At 39.2% G+C, this 13,272-nt stretch overlaps 1 protein-coding gene and 1 long non-coding RNA gene across 2 annotated transcripts in view; both read right to left on the bottom strand.

The window, feature by feature from the left end:
* LOC150065233 (uncharacterized) overlaps window positions 1-13,272 on the bottom strand; it is a 256,479-nt gene that overhangs the window by 117,633 nt on the left and 125,574 nt on the right. The gene's annotated exons all lie outside the window — the stretch shown is intronic.
* Window positions 1-13,272, bottom strand: part of LOC150065237 (contactin-associated protein-like 3) — a 39,036-nt gene that overhangs the window by 20,352 nt on the left and 5,412 nt on the right. The window contains 2 exon segments of the mRNA XM_090329033.1: window positions 7,643-7,836; window positions 11,124-11,230. Of these exon segments, the coding sequence (XP_090185159.1) occupies window positions 7,643-7,836; window positions 11,124-11,230 (301 nt within the window).

Here is a 13,272-nt window from a genome sequence, read left to right as displayed (position 1 = left end):
ATTAACCCAAAAAAGAAGACAGATATCCTTTGCTGTAGGAAATTGATAGTCTAGGTTTCTTAACACTATTTCCTTCCCAGTTAGAAGCAACATATTTTATATGACATTTGGAAACTTAATTTTTGTAGTAAAGGGCCATTTTCACTCAGAATACGATCATGCCTCTATACACTTGTTTGTCCCCTCACAATAACATAGTAGGTATTGTTTTAAGTTTCATTTTTATTTTTGACACAGAATCCCCCTCTGTAGTCCAGCCTGGCCTCTGATTTTGTTTTGGGTTTTTTTTTTCTGTTTTGTTTTGTTTTGTTTTTTGGTCAATCGTGGGTCTTGAATTCTGGGCCTGGGCACTGTCCCTGAGCTCTTCAGTTCAAGGCTACCGCCCTACCCCTTGAGCCACCAGGCCACTTCTTGTTTTCTGGTGGCTACCTGTACATAAGTTTTGTGGACTTTAGTGCCTGGGATGACTCTGAACCATGATCCTCAGATCTCAGCCTCCTGAGTAACTAGGATTACAGGAGTGAGCCACCGCACCCGGCTTCAGCCTGGCCTCTGTATCTGTTTGGCCTTGAACTCATGATCCTTCTGTCTCTGTACCTTGAGTGCTGGGTTTGCATCATCATGCCCAGCTGGGTGTGTTCTGTTCCCCTCAGCACAGGCTTTTTCCAGGTGTGTTTGCCTAAGATTCTGGGGGGAGGGGGAGGGCTTATCTAGTCAGCTCATTAGATCCAAATAACAACTTGAAAGATTATATGGAAGCTCTAGGGTGAAAAAGACTGAAAAAAAGCCACATGCCAAAGACAAGGCTCATGTGTTTGTCAGACACATGACCTTGAGTCAGCCATGAAAAGTCATACATGAGGCTGGCTCTTGAGTTGAAAATGGCTCATAAGTTGAAAACGGCATCTAGGGATGGTTCTCATTTCCCTCAGAACTGATAAGAGTGACTTCATAATGCCTAAACACTATGCCACACAAATGCCTATTGTATGGGAATTCTATAGGAACTTTGAGTTTGGTTATATTCTACAGAGAAGATGCTCCCAAATATGGTCCCTTCATAATAATCTGGGAGCCAGGTACCACCTGAGCAAGCATCATGTCCTAAATTTAAAGCTTCAGTACTGATCAAAAATAAACTAAAGGGGCTGGGAGTTTAGCCTAGTGGCAGGAGTGCTTGCCTGGCATGCACAAAGACCTAGTTTGATTCCTCGGTACCACATACGTAGGAAAAAGTCAGACGGTGCTGTGGCTCAAGTGGTAGCGCTCTAGCCTTGAGAAAGCCCAAGGACAGTGCTTAGGCCCTGAGTTCAAGGCACAGGACTGGCAACAAAAAAAAACAAAAACAGTGGGGTACCCCAATGGCTCATGCCTGTGATTCTAGCTACTTAGGAGGCTGGATCTAAGAGTCACAGCTCAAAGTCTGAGCAGGAAAGCCTGAGACTCCAGAAGTGGAGCTGTGGCTCAAGTGGTAGAGAGCTAAGCCTTCAACCATAAAAGCTCAAAGACAGTGTCTGGACCTTGAGTTCAAGTCCCACACGAGTGCACGTACACACACACACACACACACAAGCCTAGGCTGGAGTACTGGTCATCATTTTAGGTGTGTTGTCACAGAGGAACTAACTGAGCATACTCATGGGCTGGGGGTGGAGGAGTGGGTTAGGAGGGAGGGGCAGTCCCCAAGGCTTCAGTCCGTTTTCCTTAGTTTTACCTAGAATGCCTTTTCTGGTTGCTAACTGGGCTTTGCTCCTTTCAGTGTTACAGACTATGTGTTTAGTTCTGTAAATCATTTGATAGATTACTGAATCTATGATAGTCTCATAACCCTTCTACGCATTAGTCCACTCTCCGGAGCAAGAAATCAGAGATGAATTCACCAGAACAAGAAATCCCTTTATGAAAACTCAAGTACCAATCTTACTCTACTTAACCCAGTAACAATAACCACAAGACAGAAGCAGACTCTGGGCATGCGTACATGTCCCAGGATAAAAGGCAGTCTATGTGCTGACTTTCTCAAAGCTCCATAGGCTAGTGCATTGCTTTTTTTTTTTTTAACATGACATTAGTAATTATGCTCAAAATAAGATATAATGAAAATAAACATATTAATACTTTCATTAACTGTGACATTTCTGTATACAAATATAGGCTAAGTAAGGTAAAAGTAATTCTACCATATGCTGTGCTTTAAAGGTATGGCTGCCATCTATTTAAAAAAAAAACTATTTCTAAGTGGTAATCACAGTTCTGCACTCAAAGAAAATATTAAACAAGATTAATCCCAATATATTTAAAATGTCTCAAGATTAGACATGAGAAAGGGTATCAATATGTGTGAAGTAATGCACCTTCTATCTGGTGAATATAATGTAGCCCTTCTATTAATTACAATAAAAATATATGGAAAAAAAGAAAAATAAAAAAAAAGTTGGTCTCATAGTAACTGAGAGTAAAATAATGGTTACATAGCCTTCAGAGCCTGGGAAAATAAGTAGGAAGGGGAGGGTAAAAGCTATTATTTAATAGGTACAAATCACAATAAATTATAATTAGCCAGGACACGTAAGTTCTGATTTTCTAGAGAACAACAGGCTGGCTGCACTAATGCATATTTATTTTCTTTTCTATTTTTTGTCGGTCGTGGGACTTGAACTCTGGGCCTGGACGCTGTCCCTGAGCTCTTCAGTTCAAGACTAATGCCCTACCCCTTGAGCCACAGCACCACTTTTGGTTTTCTAGTGGTTAATTGGAGGTAAGAGTCTCATGGACTTTAGTGCCAGGGCTGGCTTTGAAATGGTCCTCAGATCTCAGCCTCCTGAGTAGCTAGGATTACAGGCATGAGCCACTGCGCCTAGCGACCAATATATATTTTAAGATAGCTACAAGAGAGGATTTTGAATGTTTTGCTACAGAGATGATATTAGAAATGATTTGTATGCTTTTACCCTTTATCGCCATTATGCAGTCCATACATATCTGAAAATTTCACACTGCATTCCATAATATGTACAATTACTATGTGCTGATAAAATGATATTAAACTTAAAAGAATTTTAAGGGGCTGGGAGCATGGTACAGTGCACATCTAGCATGCACAAATCCCTGGGTCCGATTCCTCAGTACCACATATTCAGAAAAAGCTGGAAGTGGTGCTGTGGTTCAAGAGGCAGAGCACTAGCCTTGAGCAAAAATGTCCAAGGAGAGTGCCCAGGCTCTAAGTTCAAGCCCCACGACTGGCAAAAAGAAAGAAAAAAAGTCATCATACCATTTCAAAAAAATGAAAGGAAGGAGAAAAGAAGGGATGAGAAGAAGAAAAGGAGGGAAGAAAGAAGATATGAATGTGGGAAGAAGAAGCCAAAGAGAAAAGGAAAGAGGGAGGCAGGAAGGCTGTAAAGTTATCAAAACCAAATTTATAATTACTGAGGATATCACCAGTACATTGCAAGTTAAATTATACTAAAACAGCTTTTCCATCTCAAAATGTTCCTTGTTTTCTAGTTATCTGAGGGTCATCATGACATTGAAATCTTTACTTACTCAGGCTGGAATCTTTTACTTCTTTTCAAGCCCCATTTCTTTTTTTTCTTTTTTTTAATATTTTTATTGTAATTAATAGAAGGGTTACATGATATTTGCCAGATAGAAGGTGTATTAATTCCCATACATTGATACCCTTTCACATGTCTTGATCCCCATTTCCCTCCCCCCCACTCCCACCCCTCATCTTGTTTTCCCCCTTCCCTATCCAATTTCAAATAACCAAAATACAAATATATCCAATATATCAGGTAACAAAGTGAGATACTGTAATGAGATAACCAAGGGACAGCAAAAGAGATGAGAGATAACATAGTACATTAAGGACAACAATCATTCATTATATGGCTTTTGTTTCTATATCCTAGAGGTCCTTTCATTTAGCGTCATACTATATGGCCTTATGTATCAAGGTTTTGCTCTATTGCAAATCTCTGCTAGGAGAGTCCAAGGTTTCTACTGATTATGACAAATGGGGGAAACCATTGAGCCTATGTTCCTTTGAGTCTAGCTTACTTCACTTAATATGATTTTTTCTAAGTCTTTCCATTTCCTTACAAATGGGGCAATGTCGTTCTTTCTGACAGCAGCATAGAATCCATTGTGTATAAATACCACATCTTGTTGATCTGTATACAGAAATGTTCCTACCCTTTGTAGACTGTTTTGATCGTGTCCACAGATGGATGATTGCAGCAGCAGCTGTGTAGGCCCTGCAGTGAGGGGGAGGCAGACTGGTGGGTTGCTGCCCTAAGTAATCTTATGTCCTGCACCTCATATTCCCTTCCCAGACCAACTGATGCAGAGTCACAAAAGTCACACAAGTGAGAAAAAAAATAGGCAAACACTTTCTGTGACCAGTGTTCTGCTTTGCCTGGGCTCTTCTGCAGGTACAACATAAACCACATGAAAAGACCGTGCTAAGCAGTTCTACCCCCCAAATACTTCTAACAGGGCTGTGGCCTTACCATTTTTCACTTTATTGTTCAACTGTCTCTTTTCTGAGTAGTTTCTGAAGATTCTTATACAGCATATATATATGTATGTATGTATATATATATATATATATATACAGGATATATACAGCATCAACATGTACTAGAGTGTGAGCAAGTGAGTAATTTATCCATCTCTTATGTTTGTAATGTCAGCTTCTTCAAACTTCCTAAGCAGGACTTATTCCAAGTTAGATGAACTCAGGAATGTATTGTCTCCGTTACATTTCTAGATCACTGAGCTCTTTTTATTTTCTTCAAACAACTATAGCTGCTTTTGGAGGATAATGATTTTTTTTAGGAGAAGCACTTTTGACTATTAACTTTTAGTTTAAGCACTCATTTCAAATCCTATAGAGGTACTAGAAGGTATAGGCCCTGTTCCTTTATCTCCAAAAAGCTCTCTCATTTATTCTTTTGACATTAACAAGTACTGATAATGCTTTAGGGGTGGTAGATGTCTGAAGGCCAGGATGGAATTTTCCATCACTTTCCATTAAGCACAGCAGCAGTTCGGTCTTCCCCTGCTACCCTGCCCTGGCCTGCTTCCCACCATGACACTTCCTCATATACCTGCTCTCAGTCCTTCATGGGTCTGTGTACACATTCCAAATTGCAAGATGGATCCATGAGGAGAACCTAAGATACCACCCAAGCTACCCACAGGCCCCTGTAACTATGGCAAGACAGTGAGGGGGTAGACGAAGTATGGGAAGCGAGAACCAGTTAAGCTGCTACCTAACACCCTTGCCTGGGCTGTGCCCTGGCTTCCTGGCCACTGACCGAGGAGGTAGCAATGGCATTCAGAAACAATGGGGTCCTCAGGGCCTTCTATGCATATTTGAAATTTGCATAAATTGAGTAGGACAATGATAGATGATTTAAAGAAAAACAATTTCTTAACTTGGAAAATCTAATTCAGAGTTCTAGATTGTGTCTAAATCTTTTAACTTACTTGAACTTCTAATTTTTCTGGGCAAGTTTGGAAGTGACAGTGATTGCCCTGACTCCCTTTTCCCACACCAACCCCAGAAAAGATGCTACTGTGTTTCATGAACTGTGTGCACATTGGTGCCAGGGACAAGGACTCATCGAACAAAGCAAGAGAAGAAGAATGAAAGAAGCAACAAGGGTGGAAAATGGAAGCATAATTTTTCTGACAACAGGAATAAATGCACTTGAGTTTGAAAAGTCATAGGGGCTGGAGGTTCCAGAGCTCAGCCTTCCACATGTAGGGGGATACCATGGAGGAATGAGCCTCCCATTAGTTAACAAAACCAGCTCCCTTTCTCTAACATGTGCAGAACTAAGGCTAGCTGGTGTATTCAGAACTGTACTCTGAAATATTAAGAGGGTAGCCTACCGCTCTTGCTCTGAGCAAGGAAAGAGTGGTGATACAAAGATGATCGTACTGGCAGAAAATGGTATTTTAATTCCAAATATATGTAGATTGAGAAAGCTACATGATTTGCTAGAATCTTTCTAAAAATGCTTCTTTGGCTTCCGGATATCAAATAAGGAATGAAGAGGCAGTTTCTGGGATCATCTGCATGACTCCTAGTAGCTCACCTCATCTCATTTCCAGTTACCTTGGTGCTCACAAAGCATCTAACCACTGTGACACACAAAAGCCATTATATTAAAAAAAGGGGGGGGGGCTACGATGAGAATCTTGGACTACACTGATCCAAGTCAAAGAAGATTCTAGTGTATCTTTTAAAATAAATAGAAAATGTTAAGACCAAAAACACATGCAGGTATCCAGAAATGCACAGGTGAATACACAACTAAACCTCCATGCAAGGACATCTCCCAAGTTCTACTTCCATTACAATTTACTAAGACGTTCTTGCAACATACCTTTAATTTGTCATTTTTAAGTTTTAATAAGACAATTTTTTACACTGCCTACTATCAACTCTTTTACTCTATGAAGAGAATTAGTTTGACTTTTGTCATAAGCAGTAGAAACTTTGGGCTCTCCTAGCAGAGATTTACAATAGAACAAAACCTAGATACATAAGGCCATATAGTATGATGCTAAATGAAAGGACCTCCAGGATATAGAAACAAAAGCCATATAATGAGCAATTGTTGTCCTTAATGTACTATGTAATCTCTCATCTCTTTTGCTGTCCCTTGGTTATCTCATATTGTTACAGTATTTCTCCTTGTTATCTGATATACTGTATATATACGTATTTGGTTATTTGAAATCGGATAGGGAAGGGGGGAAAACAAGATGAGGGGTGGGGGTGGGGGGAGGGAAATGGGGACCAAGACATGAGAAAGGGTATCAATGTTTGTGAAGTAATGCACCTTCTATCTGGTGAATATAATGTAACCCTTTTATTAATTACAATAAAAAATATATGGAAAAAAATTTTAAAATATGCTACTGATAATTTAAGATAATTTAAAGTAGCCACAATGCCTAGGAGTCCCAAAGTGAAGTACATATAGCCCAGGAATGAAAAGTGCTCCACAAAGACCAGTGTTCATGTTAAGGCAAGACTTGTGTCCCTGATCTCTTACAAACTTCCCTAATCAGAGATCACAGAAGGATGATAACAGAAGTTTACTTGCTGAGACAATACCAATGCAACACAAACTGCTGTTTATCAGAATCAAAGTACAATAGGCTGAATGTGAATAACTCATCATTTAGACATCATTCTATGTAAAGAGCTAATTAGAAGTCATTCAGTATTCTGTACATTATTAAATTTTTCTGCCTTACTTTTTTCATAAATCAAGTATAAACAGAGTATTTTTGCCAGTCCTGGGCTTGAGCACTGTCCTTGGACTTTCTCAAGGCTAGAGCTCTACCACTTGAGCCTCAGCACCATTTCTAACTTTTTTTTCTATGTATGTGGTACTGAGGACTCGAATCCGGGCCTTTGTACATGCTAGGCAAGCACTCTGCCACTAGGCCAAACTCCTGGCCCCTGCACAGAGTATTTTTAAATGCCACTTGTTTCCTTCATGCTTCTGAAGATCTGTTTCAATAGTTGGTCAGATAGGCTGCAAGACACACAGTTACTGGAATACTTCACAATCTGACATACCGTGTTCCTCAACAGAGAAACAACAGAGGGACATACCCAGATGCTTTCTTCCTGTCGATATTGCTTCCAGTTCTTCTCGCTGTCACTGAACATCAGAAGATAGCTGGTCACCCAGTTGGAGCTCCCATACCCTCCCTGGGTGGCTACCGCTGTAACCTTCATTCTCTCTCCAAGATCAATCTGCAGCCACTGGTGTTTATTTGATACAAGAGGAGTCCAGCCACCAGCTCCTTTTTGTGGGAACAGAAATGAGAAAATGGAGTAGTTTGTTTGAGCAGGAACTACAGCCACAGGTAAACCCAGGCCTCTAAAGGTGAGGAAGCTGCTGTACACTGGTTTAGCAATGTTATCTACATGTGCCAGGGTACAACATGCCTTCTCTAAAACTAAATAAGATACTAAAAAGAGAAAATGAATAGGGATGGGAGTTTGGCCTAGTGGTAGAGTGCTTGCCTAGCATGCACAAAGATTCCTTGGTACCACATACATAAAAAAAAAAAAAAAAAAAAAAGCTGGAAATTGTGCCATGTGCCATGGCTCAAGTGGTAGAGCTCTAGCTTGAGGGAAAGCCCAAGGATAGTGCTCAGGCCTTGAGTTTAAGCCCCAGTACTGGCAAAAAAATGAAATATATAAATATTGGCCTGATATTCTAAATATTGGCTTGGAGCTCAAGGAAGTTTGGCAGGCAACTCTCACATAACATCACATCAATATAACACAAAACAAAACAAATCACACTGATGCTACATGGCTTTCTTTCCCCATAAAGACTCATTAGAGTTCTAGGACATGATATGGCAAATGGGAAGAGGGTAGGGGAAACAGGGCCTTCCCTTAGAGATCATGGGTGTCTTCAGGGAAGAGACAGGCAGCCCTCTGCATGCTCCTGCCCAGAAAGCTCTGGGCTTAACCCTGAGGCATCTTTGTCTACTTTGTGGGGAGTAAAAATCTTTGCTTTAGCTCTATTTTCTTAGGAATCAATTTCCATGATCCATATGCAACATTTCTAGATGTGAGGGTTAAACAAGTAGGAAACACTGTTCTAGACTAGTCCAAGTGTTTGCTGGCAGTCACTGGAATACTTCACAAGCTGACAGACTTATTTGTTCCTCCAGCAACTTTTCAGACCACAAGTTGGGAAGAAAGGATTGCTTTCCCAAAGATTATATACAGCCAAGGAGCTATCTGTTCTATACATCTTTAAGTAAACTAGAGCTGGTATATAATCTGTTCTAACCACGGGAACTCTAGGAAAATCACAAGAAAAGAATAGGAATATTGAATTCTACATTAAATAATACTGACCTGTTACTATCATAATGATATGTCAGACATGAGTTGTTTTAATTAAATATATTGGAAGTAAGTTGAACTTTTACTTTGGATTTTTTTCCTCCTAGTGTTTATAGCCTCTACAGTACCCAAGGCTCAAATCAAGGAACCCATACTCTTCTGTCTCTACAAGTCAGAAACAGAACACACAACCCCTAAACCTCTTTAAACTAACTTCAGGACTTACTTGATTACTGTAATCATTTGGAAGCCATTAGGAAGTTGAGATATTAGATTGACATTAGAATGACCACTAGAATAGAAATCACTGTTTTGAAAATGTAACTTTAGCTGATATTTGTTTCATGGAGAGATATAAATTTTTAATTTTTTGCCAGTCCTTGGCTTGTGCTCAAGGCCTGAGCACTGTCCTTGGGCTTTCTCAAGGCTAGAGCTCAACCACTTGAGCCTCAGCACCACTTCTGGCTTTTTTCTATGTATGTGGTACCGAGGAATTCCACCAGCCTTTCTGATCATTAATAAGACCCCGTGCTTGGCACATGGGCACAATGAACTCAAGCTATTACTAATCCATGATCTTTGAAATATTCAGTTCTGTAGTTATTCTAACAATTAATTCACATGCGGCAGCATTAACTTTAAGTTGCAGTTCCTAAGCTCATTCATCATGCATAAAAAAATTAACTTTCCCATTAAAACTCAACTGAACAACTAATGAACTGTTCAATAAAATGAATATCAGGAAGGGGAAATAGGTGAGGGGAGGCAATAAAAGGGAATCACATGAATAGAGGGAGGAAGGCGAACAAATGCAGGCATGTTCAATGGACATTAAATAAACGTTGAGCTACATAGCTTCAGGGTATGAATGGGAAGGGAGAAATGGAGAATGAAGGAGCCATATAATGAGTGATTGTTGTCCTTAATGTACTATGTTATCTCTCATCTCTTTTGCTGTCCCTTGGTTATCTCATATTGTTACAGTGTTTCACTTTGTTATCTGATATATTGGATATATGTGTATTTGGTTATTTGAAATTGGATAGGGAAGGGGGGAAAACAAGATGAGGGGTGAGGGGGGTAGGGAAATGGGGCCAAGACATGAGAAAGGGTATCAATGTATGGGAAGTAATGCACCTTCTATGTGGCGAATATAATGTAACCCTTCTATTAATTACAATAAAAATATATGAAATAATATATATATGAAAAAGATGCATTGTCCTCATAACTGAGAAGTAAGAAATTGAAATCTCTTTGTAATCTACTTGAAAGAACAAAAGAAAGAAAGAAAGGTAGGTTAAAAGAGAGTGAAACAGGGGAAGGGTTGGGGAAGGGAAATGGGGACAAAAACATGATAAAGGGTAGCAATGCATGTGAAGTACTGCACCTTCTATCTGGTGAATATAAACGTAAGCCCTCTATTAATTACAATTAAAAATATATGAGAGAAAATAAAATTTAACAAATAGAGAGTGTAACAGAATCTGTGAGTCTCCCTGCATTCATTTAGTCAATCTACTAAACTCTTATTTGGTCAATAGGAAAAGCAAGGTACTCAGTAATACTAGGCTAGCATGAATAGACTAATACATTTTCAAAGAGTGAGCCTATATCTTCCTTCACAAGGTTAGGATGGACAGGAATCCTTATTTTCAATGGTGGATTGCGGACTTCTCCCTACTGAGGTACATCCTGGGACTTGGGCATCTCCCAACCACAAGCACATCCCAGAGAGGCATCATGTGTTACCTTCGTTACTTTCCTCAGTAGTTCTGAAATTGGCTCATGCCTTTATTGGTTTTAGTTTTGGTTATTTTTTATGACCAGATCACTTGACTAATCTCATAGAATTTTTTTAAAGGAAATATTTTACAACTAAAACAGAATGAAATAATTGGAAATAATATATGACTCCAATATATCTTTTCTTTCAGTTTCCCTCATGAACATTTACTGTCATTTAGTACAGGGTGAAGATATTAAAACAAAATAAATACAAACTTATAAGCATGAAGGAAGCCAGCAAATGATAATATGATTAATCTTTTCCTTAACTTCAAATGCATGCATGTTCAATGGACATTATATAAAAGTTGAGCTATATAGCTTAGTTATGTAGTTAGTAGTTATGTAGTTAGTTTTTCAGCTAGAAGAAGGGAAAATAACTAAGAATATAGATTCTTTGAAGGAGATGAGGGTGGATTGACAATGGCAGACTCACCATCTCTCCTATTTAGACTAGCAAATGCAGGCCCATGGCTGCTGGACAGCTCTGAGCTGCTGCTGAAGGAGGGCCGAGGCAAGCCCGAGGCCAGTGGAGCATCACAACTGTCTGAAGAACAAGAAAAATCATCATCACACACAGGTTAACATACACCGATGAAACTGTTCCTACCCTCTACATCCTCATCTCTCTTCATTGTTAGTTAACAGGTAGAAAAAATGCTTGAATTTGCAGCAATCATCAGTTTTGACTGAGATATGCTAGTAACTGCATAATAGCAAGCTCTCCCTGAGAATTAAAATCTGATGTGTAGCATTTGCTGATTTCCATGATTGTAAGTATTTCAAGTTTGACCAGAATTGAACCTATCTGTGGGGCATTATTGACCACAAGGTTGGAAAGTAATGCCTAGTTTCCCACCTCGTATGGCATTTTCTCCACGCAAATACAAGATATGTGAATAGCCACTAAGCTTAGAGCATAGGTACGAGTCATGAAATAAATAACTACAGATGAGTTTTGAGAATTTACATCTGTTTTGCTTAACTGGAAGTTTGTATGATTCTCTTTCGAATAACAACTATTTTGTAAAAGTAATGAGTGGTTCATACCGGCAAATAAAAATAAAACCAGCATCTAATTATTGAATAGAAAAGTATTTTTTAAGATTAGGAATCAAAACTTAAATATTGAACTGAAAAACCTTACCGGTATATAGAAAAACATAAGAAGGATGGGAAATAACCTCACATTTCTAGATATTTTGATTGTGTAAGTAGAAAATCAAAAGTGAATTTTTCAGCTACTTCCTTAATATATTAGAACTCATATAATTCTAAACATTATCTGTACTTTGAAAATATAAGGGCTAATATCAAATGGCTATAATTCATAAGAAGTATCTAGGGGCTGGAGTGTGGCCCAGTGATAGAATGGTTGCCTAGCATGCACAAAGCCCTAGGTGTTATGGCTCAACTGGTAAAGCACTAGCCCTAAGAAAGCCCAAGGAGAGCCCCCAAGTTCCTGAGTTCAAGCCCTAGGACTAGCAAAAAAGAAAAAGAGAAAACTAAAGCTGGATCCTTACATGTCACCTGTACCAGAATCAATTCCAAATGGATCAAAGACCTTGAGATAAAAGCAGATACCCTGAAAATTTTTACAGGAAGGAATAGGAAATACACTAGAGTTCCTTGGCACAGGTCGAAACTTTCTTAATAAAGGCCCAGAAAAAATAAAGGCCCCGAAGCACAACAAATTGAAGGAAAAAAAAAAAAGGTTAAACAAATGAGACTGCATTAAACTGCAGAGATTCTATATGGCAAAGGACATAGCTAGCAAGTTAGGTAGAAAGTCCACAGAGTGGGAGAAGAGCTTCACTAGCTATACCACAGACAAGGGCCTCATATCCAAAATAAACCTACAGCTCAAACAATTGAATCTCTCAAAAACAAATCCTCAAAGAAACAACCATCCCATTAAAAGGTAGTCTAAAGACTTAAAGAGAGACTTCTCTGAAGAGGAAATAAGAATGGCCAATAGACACTTCTCTGGCCATAAAAGAAATGCAAATCAAAACAACTCTGAGATTCTACCTCGCTCCAGTTAGAGGGGCCACGATCAAGAAATCTAATAACAACAGATGCTGGCGGGTATGTGGCCAAGAGGGATCACTACTACACTGTTGGTGGGAGTGTAAATTTGTCTAACCACTGTGGAAAGCAGTATGGTGATTCCTCAAAAGACTAAACATAGAGCTCCCCTGTGACCCAGCAATCCCACTCCTTGGCATTTACCCAAATGTCCAGAAACAAGGACATCTAAAGTTACCAGCACCACCACGTTCATTGCAGCATTATTTACCATAGCAGTGACATGGAACCAACCCAGGTATACTATGTGAAGTTATTTCTTTCCTCTCTTTTTCCCCCTTATGGTTTATCCCCTGTTATTACTGTATCTGACTTTGGTTCCTAGTGTATAATATATACATTTATTCCTTTGTGTGAATTAGGGAAGGGAAAGGGGAAAAAAACAAGATGATGAGACAAAGGACAAAGGGTGAACCAACATAACAGTGATTTTCACAAGGCAATATGTTGAAAATTGTTGGGGGCCGAGTAATGCCATTCTAATAACTTTCTGCTGA

This window comes from Megascapheus bottae, chromosome 3 (assembly GCF_031878675.1).
Source record: "Megascapheus bottae isolate mThoBot1 chromosome 3, mThoBot2.hap1, whole genome shotgun sequence".
NCBI lineage: Eukaryota > Metazoa > Chordata > Mammalia > Rodentia > Geomyidae > Megascapheus > Megascapheus bottae.
Note: the sequence above shows the minus strand (reverse complement) of the source record. Positions and strands in the feature narration are given on the sequence as shown.